We start from the raw sequence: 23,683 nt of genomic DNA, 5'->3' as shown, positions 1-23,683 counted from the left end.
ACCCGAGAAGCCGCCCGGCACCGTAAGGCCACTGGGAAGCGTCATTCCCCCCTGAGGGAACGCGCTACGGAGACCACTTCCTACCGCAGGGAGGAGCTTAGTGGAGACTCACACACGGTCTCACCGGATAGGGGAGAGCACGTGGGAGACATGCAGACATGAGATGGTGTCGCGAGCAGGTGAAGTACACCTGGGAGAGGTCATGGGCCATCGATTGAGAGCCATTCTAAGAAGAAGACAACAGACGGAACCGCCCTGTGGGGAGGTTACTACGTGTGGAGCACTAGGCCTTGTTTGAGTCACTGCTAGAGCTCAGAAACAGGCCAAGGGAGGCAGGGCTGCTCCGCCGAGCCCGCCGCCGAGGAGTGCTTAGTGATGGATGGAATGCCTACTCTTCGCCCACGTGGGGGGAAGAGGGGAGGCTGGATAGCACCACGTCTCACCTATAGAGGAGTGCTACCGCAGGCGTACGCCCACCGGCTGCCGGACTTACCTGGCGGTGTCTCGTAAGACTCTGGCAGATACCGGTTCCACGCTGAGGCTGTAGAACCCCGCGAAGGTGCTGGGCGTAGCCCAACCCGCAGCTCTACATACGTCTGCCAGAGGGGCGCTCTGAGCCAGTGCCCACGAGGAGGCCACACCCCTGGTGGAGTGTGCCCTCACTGCAAGCGGGCACGGGAGATCCTGTGATCGGTAAGCCATTGATGGCGTCCACGATCCAGTGCGCCAACCTCTGTTTGGAGACAGCCCTCCCCTTGTGCTGATCTCCCAAAACAGACAAAAAAGCTGCTCAGAGCTCCAGAAGCTCTGCGTGCGGTCCAGGCAGAGGCGCAGCGCGCGCACTGGACACAACACGGAAGGGGTTGGGTCTTCCTCCCCAGAAGGGAGCACCTGCAGGTTCACCTCCTGGTCCCGAAAGGGAGTGGTGGGAACTTTGGGCACGTAGCCAGGCCGGGGTCTCAGGATAACGTGAGATTGACCAGGCCCGAACTCTAGGCAATCCGTGGCCACGAAAAATGCATGTAGGTCCCCTACCCTCTTGGCGAGCGCCACTAGGAGAGCCGTCTTCATCGAGAGATGAGAAAGAGCGGCATCTCCGAGGGGCTCGACGGGGGGCCTCTGGAGGCCCGCCAGGACCACATTGAGGTCCCAAGAGGGAACGGAGCGCGGACGGGCTGAATTCAGCCTCCTCGCGCCCCTCAGGAACCTAATGACCAGGTCGTGCTGTCCCAGAGACTTCCCACTAACTGGTCCGTGATGAGCGGCAATAGCGGCTACATACAACTTCAGCGTGGAAGGGGAGAGATTGCTCTCGAGTCTCGACTGCAGGAAGGACAGCACGCTCCCGATCGAGCATATCCGTGGGTCTTCTCCACGAGAAGAACACCAGGACGAGAAGAGGCGCCACTTCAATGCGTATAACCGCCTCGTGGCCAGGGCCCTAGCCTGAGTAATGGTTTCCACCACCGCTGGGGGTAGACCACTCAGGATCTCCTCGTCCCGTCCAGGAGCCAGACATGGAGGTTCCAGAGGTCTGGTCTCGGATGCCACAACGTGCCCTTCCCCTGAGAAAGAAGGTCCTTCATCAGGGGAATCTGCCAGGGGGGAGTTGTCGTCAGGAGCATTAGCTCCGAGAACCAAGTCCGGTTGGGCCAGTAAGGCGCAACTAGTAGCACTTGATGCTCCTCTTCCCTGACCTTGCACAGGACGTGTGCAATGAGGCTCACTGGGGGGGAAGGCGTACTTCCGCTTGTCCCGCGGCCAGCTGTGCGCCAAAGCATCCGTGCCGAGGGGGGCCTCGGTCAGGGAGTACCAAAGCGGGCAATGGGTGGTGTCCAGGGAGGCGAACAGGTCCACCTGTGCCTGCCCGAACTGCACCCAAATGAGCTGGACTGCGCGGGGGTGGAGCCGCCACTCTCCACTCTAAGACCCCACTTTTATAAATACTGTATGAAGAGAAGTCTTGGGAGAAACTAGATTAATCTGGAAGGGACAGTTTTCTCTAACCATAACCCAACCCGTACCCCAAGACCTAAGTGTAACCCCCCAGAAGGGTGGCCACCTAGGCCTAAAGCATGGAGGCAGTATTGCAGAGAAAAAACAGAATGCCCCGAACTTGGGCAGGTGTCTGGCAGACTGGATCGCGTAGCCGAGATGGATCATCCTCACTAGCCAATGCAACAGGCTGGGGAGTGCTAATCAGGCCCCCAGACTCAAACGATAGCGGAGTTAGGGGATCGATCTCCTTCACTGACCCTGGGGGGGGGACCTCGGTGACCAGACGGAGCTGTCTGCTTCTTCATCGTTAAGACTGGAGTACACAGTCTTCAATGGTGTAACCAAACAACCCTCCCCACCGAGCGTCTTTGATCTCCCCAGGGTAAGCTGCAGTAGTGAATCTCTCAGGCCACCAGAGAGGGCATCGCACGACCCAGGATGCGTGCCATCACCTAATCCTACCAAACCTAATCACCTAGTTTTGCCAAATGTCTCTAAAAAATGCTCTCTTTGGTAAGCCTTTGAATGATAGTGTGAATGGTGCCATTTAAACATTAATGTTGTTAATAATACTAATTCTTTAACACTAATCAACATTTTACAGTGGTTCTTTTTATTATTTCACAGTATTGGACCTCACCTGCTGCTGTCACCTACATATTTACATGTAACTGGCAAATCAAAGTGGGTTTAGCCATGAGCACCAAAAGCTATTTACTGCCTCATACTGAACAAACAAGCCCTGAACCAGTGGTGCTTATCATGATGTTTTTTTCTGTTATGTCTCATAGTCATATGTACCATTTAAATACATTTCCTTTCTATAAAGTATACTAATGTAATGCAAGCCTTTGAATGACATATTCGGAGTTTCCTCCTTTTTATTTCAGGCATAAATTCTGTCATCTTTCTACAAAGACTGATAACAATCTTTAGACAATCCTTTCTAATATACAGAACACACCATTTAAAGATACACAGTTACTAGTACTTTTAATACAAAAAATCCCTATTATAAACTTATGAATCTAAGTTCACTCAAAAATAACAATTATGTCATCATTTACTCACCCTCATGTCCTTTCAAACCTGTGTGACATTCTTGCGATATTTTGAAACCTATTTTTAACTGGCCCTATACTAGGATTGGTTTCGTGTCCCCAACCGAAGTGATTGGGGGCCAGTGATGTTCTTGTTTCTTAATATCTCCTTTTGTGTTCTGCTGAAAGTCAGAAAGGTTTGAAAATAAAGAGGGATAGTAAACTATGAAGACATTTTTATTTTTGGGCGACCGTATGACTTTAAGTTTAATCAATGTACAGTTTATTGCAAAAAAGTGTAATAATACCATGTATTCTGTGCCTTTCTTATTTTTCAAATACTATTCAATAACTCAGGATTGTCTGTGATTTTTTGTATTTCTTATTTGTGTAGGTAAATATGGTCTTCTAAGTGTGTGTGTGTGTGTGTTTAATAAGTGCATCTGCAAGCACAGTGTTAGTGAAAATCTTTCTAAAGTGACCCCTCATGCCTGTATTATAGCATTGAATGATAATTTGCCCCAGTTGTGATGTTTTAGCAGGATGAGTGTATCTCAGGGTGTATATAAGGGCACTTTTTGTCTGTTCCACAAGCACAATTCATTCATATAGGCTCAAATACACTTTAAACCTTTTTGCTTGTGTTCTCACTCACTTATAAAGACAGGATTTACATTTTACACCACCTTTATTGAACTTAATATAAAAATATGTATTGGGTGTGAACGGTCCCTTTAAGGGTGCTTGCTGCGTACACATCTCTTTCGCTTACAGTGAAAGTACCGTGTTCATTTGAGGAACACCGATGCGAGGCATGTCCTATGAACCACAACGGGAATAACGAGGATAAATTAAAAAGTAAGTTTCACAGTTTATTAAATATGAATATCCTGATCTCAAACGTATGAACTTTTGAATGCTGCATTTAGGATGTAAAACGCTATGATTACGGAAAGACGTAGTTGACAAACTTCTAATAAACACATTTTGTTTGTTACGCATCAGTTATTTCTAAAACATCTGGCATCCCATTGCCAGAGAGCACAGCCGCAGTAACAATATCACGAGCTGTTCGTGTGTTTTAAACCGAATTTGACACGTTTTGTGCCGAGATTTCAAATCTGGGAACTGGAAAGTCGAGAATCCATCTTAACATGTTGCGGGGGGAGCGTGAAAGAAGTCGAGCAGGTGCCATTGTTGTTTTGAATTGCAAGTTACTGTTTTGATTTTGTTTTGGTTACAATGGTTTTTCACTAATAATAAATACACTGTAACTATAAATTATTTAGGTTGCCTGCCACGACAAGGTTTTGGATAGGTTGTGCAAGAGCAAGCTGTGTGAAGAAACAAGCATCTGTAACTTGAAAATGTGAAACTTAAGCCAGACTTTTTGGTGTTTTAAGAGCAACAGTTTGCACAATCACAGGAAGGGGGAAAAACAGGTTTCCTGCTCCAGCCTGTGTCACTTTGTGCTATAGGCTATTAAAGCAAACAACAGCATATCAGGATATATGTATTTTATTCAAAAAGCATAGAAAGATTAAACAATAGAAATAAAGTATACATTGATGCATAATCACACCCATGAGTTTTTACATTTATTTGTGTTATTTGAAGTTGAAATCGCTTAACCTTTTTTGATGAGTTTAAGTAGTGTAAAATAACTCGTAAAGCCACGTTTATAGTTCTTAAAGCAGCAGAAATTTTCTAAGGAGTTTGGATTCATATTAATATGAAATACAACTAGATTAAAGGCAATGTTATTCCTTCGAGTCAGCTTTTGGACAACAGTTTTGAGGTTGATTTTCTTTCACAGTGCAGAAAACGAATTAAAACATTGAAGCTGTATATTCAGGATATAAACTCAAATATGTTTCAGTTTTATTCAAAGAATCTCCTGAACCCAGCTGCATAAAGACTGATAAATCGATGCATCCACCAGGTACACCCATAGATTCTCCTTTTAAACTGAGGTAAGTCTATTTCATACATGTTTTTAAGTTATTTATTGGATTAAATAATTTCATTTAAGTACACGCCTTGGTATTTATTGTTGTGTTCATTTTTATTTCAAGTTTGTGAAAATGAGTTCTAAAATTTCCTAAATATTTTAATGATATAATTTGTCTTTAGGTTTTAAATTATTATTATTATTAAATTATAATCATTATTATTATTTTAAATAATATACTATATTTTTTATAATTTGAGAATTAAAGCAACAACGAGACGTTTTGGAGTATGGTTACCCCATGTGGTTGATAAGCGCAATTGTCTGGTACGTGTCGTAAAAACTGTCGCAAAGTTTCCACTTTGTCTGCGATACACGTGAATTTGTTTACAAAGCGGATGTAACCAGCGTAGTCAGATTCGTACATCGTTTTAAAACTATGTCCACCGATCAGGTAAAGTAGCCTTTGTTCCCATAAAAAAAGTAAAGTAACAGAGCCTATTTGTTTGTAAAACCATGCCGTAAAGCAGGTGATAGGCGGTGCTTGTGAACCTACCCGCGTACCAAGGTTAGAAGTGTGATTTCAGCCAATAGAGGGCTGCTAAGGTTGCAGCGGCAGTAAAGTTCGTCCAGTTTGTTCTGCCACTAAAATCATTTTAGAGAGATTATTTTAAGGTCGAGAATATCTCGTTGTTGCTTTAAGGAGCCGTGCTGTATTGTGAATATAATCATGGCAGATGAATGTTCTTAGGCACAACAAAAGGCAACTAATGACCGTTAATAGAACGGCCGGTTAAAGTTTATGTTAGTGTCAATAAAAATATTACACAATATTGATACAAATATTGAATTTCCTAAAGTGAAATTATGCAATGCCAAATGTTTATTTATTCAGCGTTACTCTTCCAATTTCTAAAATGCACAAAACCACAATTTAATCCGGAAAATATGTACACTTTACATTTTAGAGTTTATGTTACTGAAATTGACATGGACTCTACAAAAATTCTCTCTGAAGAACAAAGCATTAAGACAGTCAAAAGGTGAGAGAATGCCAGTGACTTTAAATAACATTTTTACTTTCCCTAAATGGGTGCTATGTTAATGACATCAGATACTGTATTATGTAGATTTAATAGCTGTATTTACACTATTTGTGAATCACTTGTGTTTCAGGATGCCTAACGAAAGATCAGACTTATCTAGACCCAGCTGTGTGTCTATGAAAAAGGATGAATCAGTAGATCAACCAGATGGATTCAGTTCAGCAGATTTTCCTGCTAAACTGAGGTACAGCCAATCTTTTTTGTGCATGTTTGAAGTTACGGATTGAAGGGAGAAGTTTGTTCTTTAAAGTGCATCGCCTATTATGAGAGTTTGTGCACTTACATGTATGCACTGGGCAGATTTGATAAGAAGCCACTACCATGATATCAGGTACAACGATGAATTTAACAGATATTGCTCTAAAATGAAAGAAGTTCTTGTTATTATTGGTACAAGCAAACATGACTTGATTGCCTTTTTGAGTTGGTTATTACATAAAAGGAGTGTGTTGTTCTTCCATTGCTCTCTTAATTAGCAAGAAAAGCCCCAAAATCACTCCGATCTAGACTTTTTCCACTTTTCCATTTTAGAGTCTACGTCACAGATGTTGCTATGGACTTTACAAAAATCATCTCTGAAGAACAACGCATTAAGACAGTCCCAAGGTGAGAGAATTACTTTAAATGAAATGTTAGTTTGTTGCACGGGATTTCAGAAATAAGACTTTATTGTATACCTTGTCATACCTTTACAATGGTGTTCAATGACGCCAGAAACAATTTTAACAGCAAATTTATCAAACGGGATGAATTAATGTATGTATGTTTTCTCCCATGAATGTTCCCATAAAACATTAAAGCCATTTATAATAAAACCATGTTCAGTTTGATTCAGGAAGAATCTGGTGAATCCAGCAGTGTGTCAATAAGGAGTGATGAATCAATGGATCGACCAGACTCTTCAGCTAGTGAGGTAAGGACTGTCTTTCATGTACGATGCAGGTTATTTATAAAATATGGGAGTTTTTGTCTTTGAAGTGCATGGTGTGTACAAGAAGTTTGTACGTTTTATCGAGAGCTTGTGAAAACATTGACGAGCAGATTGATATTTAAAGGTGAACTCGGCTGAAAATAGAAAATTCTGCCATGAATTACTCGACAAACCATCTGTTCATCTTCGCAACGCTAATTAAGATTTGTATCTTCAAAGCGAAGAATGTCAGTTACGTTGCTGTCTATGGGTGGGAGTCAGAAAGTTCCCAAATTCCATCAAAAGTATTCTGATTTGTGGAGGTCCATATTTTTCAGCCTAGGTCCATATTTATAGTTTACACTCATAAAAATAAAAGTGCTTTAAAGGTTCTTCACTGCGATGCCATAGAAGAACCATTTTTGGTTCCACAAAGAACCATTAGGTCAAAAGTTCTTTAAAGATCCGTCTCTTTCTTACCTTTAATCTGAATAATCTGTAGTGTGATTTTCTTTTGTGAAAAGGAGGTTCTTCGCAGGTTAAATGTTCTTTATGGAACCATTTAGACAAAAAAGGTTCTTCTATGTGATCTTGAAGCTCCCTTCCTTTTAAAGGGAACACGGTGTATAGAGAGATGTCTGGATACTACTACCTTGTAGTAGCCTTACACTATTAGCATTTGTCGTTAGAAACACATCAAATATTTAAATTCATTTTAACCTAAGGAGGCCGCCATGTTTTTTTTAATGCCGTTAAATCATTCCACGCACAGGCAGCCAAACTGAACAAAGACACATTAATCAGTTCATCAGTAAATATGTCCCAATATAGGTGCTGTAGGATAAACAAATATATATAAACAATGCTAAAATAATAAACAAAGAAAATAAAGACACTATTTGGTGTATTTTCATACATTTTAATACTGTTGTTCAGAAACAATACAAACATACATATTAAAAAACAAACTTTATAAGTTGCATTTTATCCAGATTTTGACTTTTTGATGTTGATTTATCAATGGTGGATGGTGATGTCTTAAATAGTCTTAACTGTCTTAAAGACGGTCGTTTAAAAGGATGATTTTTTGCATGTTTACCGCTCACTGAACGCATTCTTCTTTTATGGCAGGCAGGCTGGCTTGTGTCAAAAGGACATACCGCAACCTAGTGTCCATGTGCATTTAAATATCTGATCTTATGTTTGACCTCATATATGGAAAACGTGTGTGCTTCGCTGTTAGCAAAAGAGAAAATGATTAGGTTGCAACCATTTGACGTCACGGATTTTGACACAAAAAATGCCGGCGTCCGAGTAAAAATATACATTTTCAAAGTTTATGAATATAGTGACAGTTACACATTTTTGTAATTTCACATTTATAAAGTCAATGCCATTGTTAATATATGAAGCCATCCATCTGTCAGGGTTCGCAGGAGAGAGAGGAACCCAAGCGCAGGCAGCAGTGCAAACAACGAATAGACTTTTAATAATAAGAAACAAAAACACATGATGGGGCGAAACAGGAATGTAACTCAAACATGAAACAAAAGATTTCCCACAATGGGACAAAACAAAAAACAGAATAACTAGACTACTAATAACACAACAAGACTAAATAATAAAAATGTCATCAAAAACATGGCACGAAGAGGCGTGGCAGGCTGTCAGGCAATACAAAATAATTCCGCAAAGGACAGCAGACACAAGGGTATTATATAGGAGACTAGCAAGGGATCATTGACAAGGGACAGGTGTCGGGAATGAAACACTGAAGGGAAGCAAAAATTGGTCGTTGGATGAAATGTGTAAATGAATAATTGTGTGGAATAAATTTCACTCATTAAAATACACAAATGCCGAAAGACAGAAGCAATCACTCATCTTTTTTCAAATGTAACCGTGTAAACATTATTTAATAATGTTCAATAACATGTTAGCAAATAGTAAAAATCCTCCCTCTTGTACTGCTTACTGCTGACCCTGTCTTATTGAACACAAAATGATCTTATTCTTGCCAAAGTAGAATAGCTATAAAAGTAAAATCCATTGAAGCCACTTTTCATAATAACTGATAATGTTAATAAAACTCATTATTGGACTAATTTTGTTGTCGTGTTGTGGGAAAAGTCGTGTGATGCTTAAACACCCTTGCTTGAGTGGATTTATAGCCATGCAGATGTTTTTGTGACTTAAATAAAGGAATCTGAACACAGTCAATGGATTCAATAGATTTGAGGCACTATAATGAAGCAGATCCGTACTGAGACTCGCGACAGGAGAGCACATGGCACAAAGCAAACAAAACAAAGGCCATGTGCTTCCACACAGAACACAACACGCAAAAAGACATGGTTCCTGTCCACAAAACCAGTCGACAAACAGGACAGGATCATGACAGAACCTTTATGTCTCTCTGAGACACACCTTAATCTCTTTACAAATCTGATTGTTTGGTTGTATGGTAGCAACTAAGAATAAGGGACTGGATGGAGTTTTGTGTTCTGTGACCCTTGAGGTGTTTCCTGGCGTGACCTTTTTTTACAAGTGAACTTCACAGTGCAAGACTGTCTGTATTTTCTTGTTATTTAAAACCCATTTAACTTTTGTCCTGTAACGATTCAGACACTTGGGTACAGTTTGTGGTGAACGGGTAAATAGAATGGCATTTTTCATATGATGTACTTGTGTGCAAGTACATATCACAAAATAAAAGTGTTGTTGCTCACTAGTTTTTTTATCTGTCTTTACTCCTCAGAACTAACTTCTGTGAACCACCATCCAACTAAAATCTAGACTAAAGGAGAATTTTTGTCAATGAAGGAACGTTAAATCAAGGAAGCTCAACGCTTGTGAATGAGATCTACACAGAGCTCTACATCACATCGGGAAGGGGTCAGTAATGAGCATGGGGTGAGAAAGATTGAGACTGAAGACCAGAGACAATGACATCTGACGTGCCATGACATCTCAAAGCTCTACTCGGACCAAAATATCACAACTGTGCTGACTAAAAGGTTCCCTGGTATTGGAAATACATTTCTTTTGCAGAAGTTTGTTCTGGACTGGGCTGAAGAAAAAGCAAATCAGGATCTTCAATTTATTTTTACACCAAAAAAAGACTTTAGCTTGATGTTCACAGATGGGTCACAAATTATGGTTTACAAAGGATGTAACCTGCCATGAAAACCTGGTTACTGATATAAATGTAAGGCAAGCCCATAAAAACAAGGAAAGGCCAAATTTTTATAATTTAACAATAGGTGGCGCTGTTGCTAAATGTATGTGTGACAACGAACATTTTATAAGTAGAAATGAATATATAAATAAAAAGAATAAAAGTATTGCCTTGGATTCTTTTTGGCACCTTGCACTCTTATTTTTAAATGCATCATTGGAGATGGCATGGTCTATCACAAATTATTCCGAATTTTGGGGTTAAATCTGCACAAAATTCTGTGAAACATTGTATGACATCAGACTCAGGACAGGGCCATGACTACGATTCACATGACCTCACGCATCCTCCGTTCTGCTGCGAAGCAGTGTATCTTTATTTCCACTAGCGTCTCAGAATGGAGTTTACAATCCCTTGCACAAATGCCACAAATATGGCTAGATGATGTGCAACATCTTTCAGACAAATTTTCGCTATGACAAGATCTAAGCTAAATAAAGAATACAAATTCTTCGTTGAACAGTACCTGTTTGATTATGAAGGTAAGTGTTTTGTTTTCTTTTTACGTTAGCGGCGGTGCTAGGATAAGTGCTTGAATACTTGTTCTGTCCGTTTTTTTCACTGTTGTTAAATTCCAACGCGAGGGCAAAACGGAAGTTCTTCTTCTTTGTTGCAAGACGGATGTTATGATACACTGCTTTGCGAAAAGGCGGAAGTTAAGTCATTGTGAAAAGGGCCTATTAGAAACCAAAAAGGCTTTTTATCTATTGTATAGTGGTGGAATTACGTAGTACACAAATCAAGTATTTGAGTAAATGAACAAGTACCCTAATAAATTTTTTTATGTTTGACTTATTCCCTAATCCCTTATAAGTAACAAATTCTTCTTTAACATTTTATCTGAGTAAAAGTAAAAAAAGTTCTTGATTTGAAGTTGTTCGTTGAAAAGAACAAAGATTTAGTTTTTAACAAGATGCTGCAGTTCTGTTACTATGAATAGGGTTGTAGGTTTATCATTAACCTGAATAACCTGTTTTGACACCACCTGGCTGTGTGGAAAGGGTTTTAAGAGTCCGGCTTCAGTTCAAGTCCTTAAGGAAGCCCGTGGAAGAGCTCTTTAAACTCTATTGAGCCCTGCTGTGCTTAGCCCACCTCTGTGCGTATGAACCACTTAACACTATTAAGTACAGAAACTTTTCATTGTTACATAGTATCGCCGAAAAAGTAATGATCGGATAAATGACAATGTGATCTGGGTTGAGGTGATATTTCCATGACAAAGACTGATGCAACAGTTTGCAATCATTTCTTTCTATCATTGTCTATAATTACAATGTGGGAAATTTAAGTTATACCAGTTGTGACAATACAAAATACAGATAATGCCCATGTAAAAAAATAGCCTATGCCAGGTACCGTAATTACAAAAGCTAACCTGTTATTAAGTTTCAGTGCACACAGACAGACATGAGCTCATTAAATCATACTTGAAATTATGATGGAAAAGTGTAATTTTGTATTGTATACAAAGTAAAATACAACTATTTCAATAATGAAAAACAGCATTTCATAAAACACACACAGGCATCTGCTGTGCTCCGTCAGCATGGCCTTTATGTAACAATGAGGTGTTTGTTTTGTCTGGACTTTTGTGCTGCAGTAAGGGTGTGATTTTCATAGCACATGTTCTGGAATGTAGATTGTGTTTAAAAGGCATCCGTCATGGTGTTTTGCATTGTGGCGCACACACGCACAAATGCTGAAGTACTAAATTTAACATTCACAAACAACATTAAATGAAAAGCATAAATGTTTCATGAAGACAAAAAATACTTCGCAAAATAAGTGTACATTTTGATTTGTAATATCAGTCATTAATAAAAATCAATCCGTATGTTGCTGTGTGTGAACATGTATGAGATGCTTTAGAATACACCGATGCAATTTCACAAAAACAGCACTGAGTGACGGGCTAAAAAAACGAAAAAGTAACTATTTCCCCATACCTTGTTCTCATGTTTATATAAACTTCTTTTAAACTTTACCTGTAACTAACAGGAAATTGAATTAAATACGCAAAAGCTGAATGTAAACTGACAGCAGGCCGGCGGCAGCTTAGAGAACTAAGCAGATTACCCTTTATTTTCTCTTTCTCCTGTACGACACATCACACACGCACGGAGGTGCAAAACGCCTCCCTTGACTCACCGTCTATGTGCGTTCACTCTTGCTCATTACAGCACTGAACGTCACAAACCTTCTGTGGTTGCAGGGTGGAGTGCCAGGACACATCAGACATTCCCTGACTATAAGGCAGAAGTCTAAAATTGTCCACATATTCACGCCTTCATTCAGTCTTTCAGAGACCAACAAACTGAAGACATGGATGTCTCTTTACTTCTCCTGGTCTCTTTTCTTTCTGTATTTCAACTCAGCCAAGCTGATCAGCCTTTGGAGGAATCAATGATTGTACCAAGTAGGTAGTTAACTAGATTATTAACAAAATAAAAAAAGAAAATGCATGTGTTTTCATATGCGTCGTATGGTACAGTAGGATATTATCTGACAGGTAGATAAACAATGGTAACAGATGGAGTATTGTAATATTTGGGTAGTTGCCATGGATGTCCTGCCATGTACAGCACACCCTCTTTTAAACAGTTTATCATGATTATTATTATGAACATAATATTGTAATTGTAGAGAAATGGCGACTATATGTTAATATATTTTGACCTTAAATCTTGATAACAAATCACAAGATCTAATTTATGGAAGTAGGAAATGCTGTTATTTTCCATGGTGCTTATAAAAATGATAAACATAGATGACTTAAATGACAAACGTAACAAAATGATCAACTTAAATTTCATTACATATTTTCATGTGGATGAAATTGCCTTTTGTCTGGTAAGAAAAACCTGACTTCAATGAACAATTTTAACAGCACTGCTTCAAGTCTGTCCTGTTTGAAATGTAAGTCCAGCTTTATGTTCTCTACAGCAAATACAGTGATCTGTTTTGTGTCCTCTTATAGGAAAAGTCCAGCCTCTTGGTGGCTGGACTGAATCGAGCCCAGAGAGGGTAGACATTATATTGGCTGCAAAGAAAGCTGTAGAGGAATTCAACACAAGGTCTAAGTCAAAGAAATATTTTAAACTTCTCGACATCAGATCTGCTCACACTCAGGTACAGAATGCAATCTTTTTATTTTATATGATTACTTTGTTAATGCCAGTGACAGTGAATCTTTTCTTCTATCCAGGTTACAAATAGGATAAACTTCCAAATTGAGGCTACTATAGGAAAGACAAAATGCCTCAAATCAGAAAACGTAGATATTGAGTCTTGTGTCATGGCAAAAAAGGTAGATCTTTTTTCTTGTTAAAAACATATTGCTATGCAATCAAAATGTGCACATACATACAACTTTTGCTGTAACTCGCATGTCTCTGACATTTCTTTTTTTAGCAACTGGCGTGCAAGTTTGACATAACCCTCGATCCAAGGAATAATCAACATCGGGTGGAGAAACAAGCCTGCAACAAAAAGTCTTAAAGTTTATATAGACAGTTTTTACTGTATCATATGTGCTGGAACAATAATGGATATGTAAAATGTATTAATATGGTTATAAAAGTCCTTCTTTTGAAAGAATGTGTCTGTTTCGTTATTAATAATAAATAAATACCTTAATAATACCTTTATGAAATGACTTTTAACAACTATAAATTTGTAATTTTTTTATGAAGAGAAGTTATAAGTGAAAGTGAGAACTATATTTGGAAAGCAAATTAAAGTCGGTACGCAAGATACTGTGATGTTTTCTTTCACAGTAGTGACAAATAGGGGAATAAGACATGCGTCTGGAGGGGAAAAAGTAGGTTGGGTATTGATTTCATCCTTTGGAAATTGATTGGTTTGCTGGAAGTTGGAAACCTGGCAAAAGCAAACCCCTAATAGAAAGCCTTTTTAGAAATCCAGAAATAATAAATCAAGTCACTTGCAGGCTGGATCTATTTTCCAAAAGCAGCATTCACATAGCAACAGTATCTATTTTTCCAGCTTTGTTTCCAGAACATTTTCAAGATGGAACTCCATACAGAGAGCAAATTTCTCTTAACAGATTACTAATAACAAATAAACCGCAACTCAAATAACAGTGATTTATTTGGTCCCTTGCATGATAAATAGTGTGATTAGGTTGAAGTGAAAAATATTTTACATTATTTACATAATATCCACAAACATAAAAGTACAAAAGCGTTATAATGTCCTACATTCATCTCAAATCCTGATTCTTCATGCATCTCAAGTTCTGAAATCCCTGCAGTGATGTCATTCTTTCCGTACTTTTTCCCCAAGTGGAAAACAGTCTCCAGTTGCTACAATTTTGACACGGTCTGTATTTATACTGCTGTCTCCGTCTTAACAGGCAACTTTTTATGTAAGCATTGCAGTATGAGTTTGCGCTGATGTTGGTACCTGTAATAAAAACATGTTAAAGCTAAACACCGGGTGCACCTGAAATTAGTTATGTAAACAAATATAAATTGTGCCTGTATATGACTTTCTTTGCAAAGGAAGTAAATGGAAATTGGTAGTTTGCTACATTCCAACATTTGGAAAATTTCCAACAAATCTGTTATTCACAAAATGGTCTCACTTTGATATTATCCTTTGTATTTCTTGGTTTTCTTGCTCCTCCAGTTTTTGCAGAACTACCTTCAAAATGGGCTGCTCTAAATTGAGGTATTGAGCGACCTATTAAACCAATGGAAACAAGATATTTCACATGGAGTATTAAATATGCACTTTTGTAGGTTTCCAGAGAGCCAGACTCACATCAGGGCTAACTTCTTGTTCTTCCCTATCCATGAGGAACATTCTCATAATTCTGTCGGATGGCCCTTGTAGCACACGTTCCCACAGTGGCAGGTCTGAACCGTTCAGCTTTCTTTTCTCTGTGATGAAAAATATGAATGTTTAGAAGATCTAAATGCAATTGCTTAAAACATGTGTCAGAGCTCATAGCTTTCAAATCCCAGGGAACACTCATGCTTGTATTGATAAACTTGAATGCTTTAAGTTGCTTTGGACGTCTTCCAGATGCATAAATATAACAGCAGTATTGGTAATGTCAAATATGCAATGTGCATGAAGTGTGTTCCTAACCATACGCTTGTTGTGCTTTGTGAACTTTTGACATGCTTGATAGACTCAACACAAACAAACATAGCACCCAAAACTGCTACAAAACAATATTTTATCAAGGTAATGTGAAAAACGTGTTTGTGCACTGGTTGACATAAAGTGTACTTCGCAAACCCCTTGCAACCCCAGTTTGGGAATCCCTGGGTTAAAAAAGGGGTGCCCCAATTCAATCCTTGAGCACAACTTTCCTGCAGGGTTTAGCTCCAGCTTGCCTCAACACATCTTTTTGGAAGTTTCTATTGTGCTTAGTACGACATTTGGTTTGGGGTTGGAGCTTACGTCTGCGCCTATTAACTTTATGTTTCGTGTATTTCTGAAGACTTTGATTAGCTTGTTCAGGTTTCTTTTATCAGGGTTGGGGCTAAACTCGGCAGGAAAATGGATCTTGCGTGCCTGAGTGAAGAATCATGGGGGAAACGATCTGTAAATGAGCGACGCCTAGTTACCCTATCACAGTTTGGCAACAAATCACACACAAAAACTTGCACCTACCCTATTTCTCTAACGTACGTGGTAAACTAGATTTGCTGTCTAGCTCTTTGAATAAATGTTAGAGTGCTTCAGATAAAAAGGTCTGCTAAATGAATAAATGTAGTTTTAATGTTTAATGTGTTGATCAAATCCATGATCTTTGCATGGCTTATGCAATGCTCTACGAGTGAGTTACAGTTTGTATGGGTAAGCAACTCTTTCTGTTTCCTCTAAAAGGTGACATGTGAAAACTATTAATTCTACATACCTCCACTTTTATGAACGCAGTAGAGGGCAAATTCATGTGGGTTGTTTTCTATCTGCATTGAGAAAAAAACATGTTTTTGACATTAAAGCTATTTAAATGAAATGAATATATGACACAGAGAGAGCTTAGTGCAAGCCAAGACTAACCTTCAATATTCAAGTTGCTTTTATAAAAATGTTTATGTAAAAACATTACTGGTGTGCATCTCGAGACAAACAACGGCACTGAGACATTTTAAGATATTTCAGGGCGAGTTATTTTCAGTGAAGCTCAAACATTCATTTTGGTCTGGGAGCAACATTAAACCTTCTCTGTGAAACTGGGCATATAAACAGAATCTACCCAGTGCAATGCAGGGAAAACAAAAGTAAACAAATAAGTACTTACTTTAAATTTGTGGAGCAGCTGTGTTATGACCTCCTGTGTTGTCATGTTGCTGTCGATGTGGACATTTGTTGTTGCTCCATATGTAGGCGTGAAAATGGATGTCTGCATAAACAACATGAATCAGAATACTGTGAAATATCTCAAAATAGTTATTCTTAAATACTATGTTGACTATGTTTCTAAGAAACCCATGCCTCTTTGGAACAGTCTGGATGTTTCTACCTGCTTTTCTACCTCTGTTTGTGTAACCTAATAAAGTCAGTTTGATTTAGTCCTCAAAAATAGGAACGTTATCTTATTAAACATTTATTGTTACTGTATATAAAATACTATATTGTTCACAGGCCTACACAAGGAGCAGGTCCTGTCTAGGCCCTGCTCTGATGTCGAATTAACTGATTTTATGTTTCATGTAGTTTGTTATTGCAAACCTTGTAGTTGTAGAAGTGTCCATTGATGGAGAAACGATAGTTTCTGTTGTTCTGTCTGTCTGCCATCTTCTTACTTTTCACCCTCATTTTCACAAGTGAGGCGTCACTCATGCTTCGAAACAGATTTGAACTGTCATCGCTGATCGATCGCTTTGATCGAAGAGGCCGTAATGTCTTGCTTTCATATTCAATGTAGTCTATAAAGATATTTATCATTGTGTTAGTTAGGTACAATATAGGTATATCCTATAAGTAACTCTTAAAATAAAGGTGCTTCAAAAGGTTCTTCAATGCTATAGAACCTGTTCTAAAATCTTAAGATTTTTCTGTTTCACAAAAGGTTCTTTGAGGTGGTAAACATTCTGTGGATTCTAAAACAGTAAGCAAGAGATGGTTCTTTAAAGATCCTTTGACTGAATGGTTCTTTGTGGAACCAAAAATGGTTCTTCTATGGCATTGCCGCGAAGAACCTTTTAAGCGTTTTATTTTTTAAAGTGTGACTAAGTTTGGATGGTAGAAAAACATCATCAGATTTGAAGTGTTGAGACATAAAATATAAATAAATGAAACGTAAGGTACATATGAAAATATATGTTGCCCCACTATTAGTTTCACTGTGTCACCTTCAGCAAGATTGTCAGGTTTGGATCCATCTTGAATGACTTCTTCTAGCTCATCAATATGATGAAGATCATCAAACTCTCCCCACCGTGTCATACCCCTGTCAGTGATAATACATGTTATTAGATCACCATAAATTGTACAAGATTCTAAATCTCATCGAAGACAAAGTTTGTTTTGTGGACAAATGCCTCCCATTATTCTGTTGACAACCCCCACTTTTGTGTGAAGCCATTTTTTTTATTTATGCTTTCTTTGATGGTAGCTGGTCTAAATCGATTTTTCAAAACAACTCTAGAAAAGTTTCTCTTTGTTTTTATAATAAAAACACTAAAATCTCTAAGATACACTATCTGGAGCAAAAAGGTAAGCTTTATTTTGTTTGTTTGTTTATTTATTTAGCCTTGACCCGCATTACTTACTGGCAATGATAAACATATCACGCCAATAAAAAAAAGCTTTAACCACAGCAAGTCTTCACATTTTATATATATATAAATATATATATATATATATATATATATATATATATATATATATATATACTCTATATATACACAGTATGTATATATATATATATATATATATATATATATATGACTACAGCAATCTAAATAAAAAAAAGGCAACACAAATCTTTTCTACCACCTCATGAGAGAAAACTTTGAATCAGGGATATAACTATTAAAATGAAAATTATATAATTAATTCAGTAAAATTACTTTTTATAAAATAAAATTTGGTTGCACATACTGTAAATGGAATACGAAATACAATAGTGACCTTTTGTTTCCAAGGGGACTGATCAGGTCTGGTGATTTGATGGGAGACTCGCCTAGAAAAGTCTGTTTTTCATCTTGTATTTTTAGCTGGATGGGCTTCTTCAACCCCCAGGAGATGACCAGGATCCCTTCGAATGTCACCTCTCCGGCATTCTGTAAAGACAGAAAGTGAATTGAGGAAAAATATGCATTGAGGGCATGCTATTTCACACTCTGCCTGAAGAGGGCTGCAAACTGCTAAATGTTAATTTAGGATACGTATTCATTGAAACACATGTTAATGAAAGCGTATGTATAGTGAAGGTGTAGGCATCCATTAAGATAATTGCGGAGGAAGTTTTACCTCATGGACTGTAAGCTGCAGGTGTGTTTTGTCTTTAAGAAAGCAGTTGTAGGTGTTCAAGAAAGAGTGAAATTCGGCCCTTTAAAACAAAGATTATTATATTTTTTATAATTTTCTCTCATTTGGCTTCTGTAATTGTGAACACACATTGATCTGAACATGTTTCGAAAAGCATCTCATTGGCTTCAATAGAAGGAACAAACTCTGACCTTTTGTACACATGCAATGTGAAACATTTGCCTACATTTGTTTATTGACCTACAAACTTCTCATTCAGTCTGACTATTATCTACATGTTTATAAGGTATCAGCCATGTAAACACCACTGTAGACTAAAGACATCTAAACTTCAGAGGGGTAGGGACGCATTTAAAGACCCAACAGCAACAAAAAATATGCACATGTACATCAGTGTCTTTACACAAAGTTATCAACACATATGAGCTCGTAAGGATTTTTATGCGCATCAGCATTCTTTTTACAAATAAATCTACAAATAAAACACACTACATTGCTGTTTAAATTTTATATCAAAGTGTGAAACAAAAGCTATATAGTTCATAAATCTGAATTGAAATAAAATTCACAACCCCAGCAGAATCGCTATGGTCCAGCGTGTACGACTACAGTATATCCACTCTGGAAGATGACATTCAGTTCAATTCAGATTTATTTATATATCACTCGTCTGACTAGTCATTTTACTCATTAAAAAAGTATGTAAATTACAACAACTACTAACCTGGAGCAAGTCCTTTCAGCACCAATATGAACAATGGAGCTTAACTCTCCTGCATTCATTTCAACCAAACCAACCAGATCTACGAAGAAAGTAGACAGTTTAAAATCCTCATTCACTTCGTACATATGATAACTGACAGCAGGAATGCAGACATTGAATGTTGAATGTCTCAGGATATTTATTTAAGTGTTCAGACTGTGTCCAAACACGTTTTGGCTGCTTTAATAGAACCTTTGGTATTTGAGTTAATGCTACTCATGAGGTCCAAAGTGTGGTTACGGAAAAGGACCCCTTTGGACGCTTTGCTTTCTTTGCCAACATGTTAGAGTTGACTCCCAGAAATGGACTGCTGGTCTTGTGTGTTTAGTGTTGTTTGCGTTGTACTTTCACTTTGCCTGCTCATGACATTGAATTCATTGAATTTGTGCTATGAGGGAGTGGTGTGGTTATTCAAGTCAGTGCACGCTCTGTGAAAACCACAGATAAAAACCGAGCTCTGCGGCAAACACGGCTTTAAAAGGGTTTTGACTGACAAAAGATATGCATCTGTATGTAAATACGTCTGTCAACAGCACTGCTTACAGTGCAATGTGGAGTTCATGGCCTAATGCAATAAAAAGGTGAAAATAGATTAAACAATGGACGCATACAGACACAGCAAACGTGTTAAATAATTAATTCCATAAGCAAAAGACAAAAACGTATTTCTCTTGCATATGCTAGACACTCTTTGTCTGATTATGACCAAGTGTCAGATTTGAAGTCCACACTTCCTTAGCTACCAGGTGAGAGAATTGAATAGTCTTATATCTTTGAGTCAGGTTTGAATAAAGACGTCCACCAGTAGCATAAATGTAAAGCACTCTGCCCATAGACAAAGTTGAAATAGCTTCTTACACATTATCCGTAGTAGCACACACAGTATGAACATTAGCACGTTGAAGTTTACTCACCTGCCGCCTGCCTAGATCCAATACCAATGAACTAAAAGCGGAATAGGTGACATATCTCTTCCCGAGGCTCAACTATGAAAATATCAGGTCAGATAAGAGGATCCGGAGAATGGGGTGCAGAATGGAGAGTCCCTGTCAGGTGTTTTCCTGTAGCGTGTGACACTGTTGTGCTGTAACTTGATCTTACTTACCTCTCCAAAGTGCATTCTGGGAATGCTTAGCAATGCAGTGAATGTATGAACACACCCATACGTGTAAATCTGATGGTTTGAATATCTCACCGGAAAAAGGGAAAGGTTTATTCTTTGTGTGTAGTGACGTACTACTGTATGATGAGACAATTACTACGATACTCGTTCTCAAACAGATTTAACGAATTAGTAATTACAAATTCATAACCTATTACACATTAAATGTTTTGTGTTTAAGACGCATTGGGGTTATCTACAGTTTGTCATATTACATACCAATACCAAAATTTCTGCAGTCAATATCAAAACAGCCGGAACGAATGTGCTCATCATTTATAGAAAAAGTTACATGTATTCAAGTAAAACAGGTAAAGTAGCATTTTTTGTGCAATTTTTTATATTAGACACATTTTAGAAAAACAATTCAAGGTTCAGAAGTAAAGCAACGTGTCTGTGGTGTGTTTACTGCTGAAGTTTTTTTAGATAGATAAAGAGACACTTTTGAAACCGGCAAGAGTCAGAGACACAAATGCTCTTTGACCATCAACCTTTGTCCAGATTGTTTTAAAGCGTAATAGTGCATTCTGGGGTTTTTCAATATACCTGTAACACGTTTTTAGAATAGAAACACACTGCATGTCGTTTCTATGCTAGTATTAACATGAACATGCACCTTTTCTGCAATTGCATTAAATTAATTTCAGTTATATCGCATGAATTATTTTTCATGCAAAAACGTGCAAAAAAAAAATTGTTCAAGGAGTTCACCTACACTGGCTGTACTTGTGTGAATTGGGAAATACTTTGAAATCTTTGGACTTGCTAAACAGGGTTGAGCCATGATTGAAATTCCTTGGATATTGCATTGAAGCAGTTCTCTGTCTAAGCAAGAGATGGCAGTATAATTTAAGTAACAAGAAATCTTGTAAAGCGAAGGCGCTGAAGCTGTGTGGGAGTGTCTCTTTCTTGTATTCACTTCCTGAATTTAGTGCAGTTCAATTCGAATGAATTTATATAACACTTTCACACTTTTGCATAGGCGCAAAGCAGTTTTACTGTCATTTAAGCAGTGGTTACTGTAGTAAAGAGATGTAATTATGAAAAATAATGAAGATACAGAATACATGGTGTTATTGCAGTTATTCTCAATACAATATGCATTGGTGAAACTTAACAGTATACAGTATGTTAGTCAAATTACATAACTGTCTTAACAATGTATAACTGATCACAATACAGGAACAAGAATACATCTAATAATTCTCAAAAACAGGGTGTAAAAATTCATTTAGGGCTTTAATGGGGAACTCATATCCATTTCAAAGCATCATAAATAGGCCTAATAATGCGTTGAAAAACACAAGTCTTCCCAGCTCAGTGGGTACTGGGCTATTATACAGTAGGTTTGATGTCTTGGCTGTTTGCTTCACCCATATTGTATTGCAGAATGTCCATTTGCCCATCCTTAACTGCAAATGTCTCAATGTTTGCCAAAACACAGGGTGACACAATAGGAACATCAGAGGAATTGCAGCTGTCTTCAGTATTGCACAACCTCCTGTGACATTAAGTTTGTCATAACAATGAACTTCATATTACTTCCATCCTTAACAGAATTGGACTCTTTGAAAGTCATATAGACTGCTGAATAGAACATGAAAATCATAATGTTTATGACTGAAATGAAAATTCATGATGAACATTAAATTCATAATGTTTAAAGAACATTTTCATCGTTCATGTTTTTTACAGTATTCTTTGAATTGACAATTTTCTTTTAGAGCAGGCTAAATTAATAAAATACATACTTTTATATCAAGTTTATTTTATATTAAAGGTCCCTTGTGTCATTTTTTAGAGGATCTATTGCCCGAAATGCAATATAATAGACGTAACTATGTCTTCAGAGGTGTATGAAGACCTTACATAATGAAGGGTTATGTTTTTATTACCTTAGAATGAGTTATTTCTATCTACATACACCGCAAGTCCCTTTGCATGAAATTTGCATGTTGTTTCTACATTATCCTCATACGTACAAACTGCTTTACGGTGTGTGTTTCGTAAATATGTTATCTCATTCGGCAAAGAAGCAAAAACGTGACGACATCTTGGTTCTGTGTCAGCTTCCGTAGTGCTTCGAAAGGGAGGGGTGCAGTGAGTCGTTGGTTTCAATTCGCAACCTCACCACTAGATGCCGCTAAAAATCATACACTGGACCTTTAACTATGCAAAACCGAACAGATTTTTTATGATTAAAATCAATTTCATACTATTTTTATTAGTAAGCAGCTACAATCGAAACACATATTACACATGTACAAAATAATTCAACCGGTTCTTTAAATTCGCTTTGACTGGAGATGTGGAGATGTTTGTAGGCATATTGGCATATTTATAACATAACCTTCTTAAAAAGCTGTCAACTTCCAAGTGATAATTAGATAATTTAATGAATAAAAAGATGTTCTGCCAAAAAAGGCAAAAGCAGAGAGGATGGGACATAAACAGTCACTTTGGGAAATGTCAGTCTCCAGCTTAAAATAAACCAGTACGTACGGGCCAGCGAGCAACAGGTGGGTAATTCCATACAAAGGCGACTTGAATGCAAAGGCTATGCTTGTCATGCTATTGCTATGAGTGAGGGAGGGCTGGTGTGTTCCTGAGTACTGTCCAACTCGCCTAGAGGTACATAAGGGTCTAACTTCGTCCGTCTTCATCAGCAAAGAGAAAACAATATCATTGGCACAACTGAATCATTTTTGTTTCAAAGGAATGCAATGAAAGGATCTGGCCGTGTTATACAATACAACATTTTGACATTTTGTAGGGTAAAACTCTTCTTAGAGGTTTCAAACCAAACGTCAAACAGATTTAGACAGTCTTCATAACACAGATTCATAAAATCACATCCACAGCTTAATAATATAAGGAATACATTTTTGGTGGTGGCCTACACGATCTCTTCAAAATTCATCACAATCTATATGCTAAATAATACTAAATGTATGTGTTTAAAAACTGATTCTATGTCGTTTCTAGACACTCTCTGCATCTTTGTATTCCCCTCATATCACTGTAAGCATATCTAGCAGCT

The 23,683-nt window shown here is 38.0% G+C and overlaps 3 protein-coding genes across 5 annotated transcripts; 2 read left to right on the top strand and 1 right to left on the bottom strand.

Moving 5' to 3' along the window:
* Nucleotides 1-3,804: 3,804 nt before the first annotated feature.
* Nucleotides 3,805-10,358, top strand: LOC306889962 (uncharacterized protein). The gene is made up of 7 exons (XM_079449366.1): nucleotides 3,805-3,896; nucleotides 4,918-5,011; nucleotides 5,958-6,032; nucleotides 6,166-6,279; nucleotides 6,627-6,701; nucleotides 6,921-7,008; nucleotides 9,764-10,358. Exons 1-7 carry the CDS (start codon nucleotides 3,860-3,862, stop codon nucleotides 9,767-9,769), a joined length of 489 nt encoding a protein of 162 aa, XP_079305492.1. The 5' UTR covers nucleotides 3,805-3,859; the 3' UTR covers nucleotides 9,770-10,358.
* A 1,562-nt stretch (nucleotides 10,359-11,920) lies between these two features.
* LOC306889279 (cystatin-C) lies at nucleotides 11,921-13,834 on the top strand. 2 transcript variants are annotated; one of them, XM_079448066.1, is made up of 5 exons: nucleotides 11,921-12,171; nucleotides 12,456-12,659; nucleotides 13,221-13,372; nucleotides 13,449-13,550; nucleotides 13,655-13,834. In XM_079448066.1, the coding sequence occupies exons 2-5, from the start codon at nucleotides 12,566-12,568 to the stop codon at nucleotides 13,739-13,741; spliced, it is 435 nt and encodes a 144-aa protein (XP_079304192.1). In that variant the 5' UTR covers nucleotides 11,921-12,171; nucleotides 12,456-12,565; the 3' UTR covers nucleotides 13,742-13,834. The 2 variants fall into 2 exon arrangements, with proteins under 2 accessions (XP_079304192.1, XP_079304193.1); XM_079448067.1 differs by lacking the exon at nucleotides 11,921-12,171 and having other exon boundaries at nucleotides 12,353-12,659.
* On the bottom strand, nucleotides 13,354-20,610 carry rassf6 (Ras association domain family member 6). 2 transcript variants are annotated; one of them, XM_079448065.1, is made up of 11 exons: nucleotides 20,396-20,610; nucleotides 19,443-19,521; nucleotides 18,701-18,779; nucleotides 18,359-18,510; nucleotides 17,578-17,675; nucleotides 16,955-17,151; nucleotides 16,524-16,625; nucleotides 16,137-16,188; nucleotides 15,029-15,147; nucleotides 14,850-14,947; nucleotides 13,354-14,668 (listed from the first exon to the last, which is right to left on the bottom strand). In XM_079448065.1, exons 2-11 carry the CDS (start codon nucleotides 19,499-19,501, stop codon nucleotides 14,593-14,595), a joined length of 1,032 nt encoding a protein of 343 aa, XP_079304191.1. In that variant the 5' UTR covers nucleotides 19,502-19,521; nucleotides 20,396-20,610; the 3' UTR covers nucleotides 13,354-14,592. The 2 variants fall into 2 exon arrangements, with proteins under 2 accessions (XP_079304191.1, XP_079304190.1); XM_079448064.1 differs by lacking the exon at nucleotides 20,396-20,610 and having other exon boundaries at nucleotides 13,371-14,668; nucleotides 19,443-19,623.
* Nucleotides 20,611-23,683: the final 3,073 nt, after the last annotated feature.

This window comes from Barbatula barbatula, assembly GCF_947034865.1.
Source record: "Barbatula barbatula genome assembly, chromosome: 24".
In the NCBI taxonomy this organism is placed as follows: Eukaryota; Metazoa; Chordata; class Actinopteri; order Cypriniformes; family Nemacheilidae; genus Barbatula; species Barbatula barbatula.
This window is presented reverse-complemented; position numbering and strand designations above follow the sequence as displayed.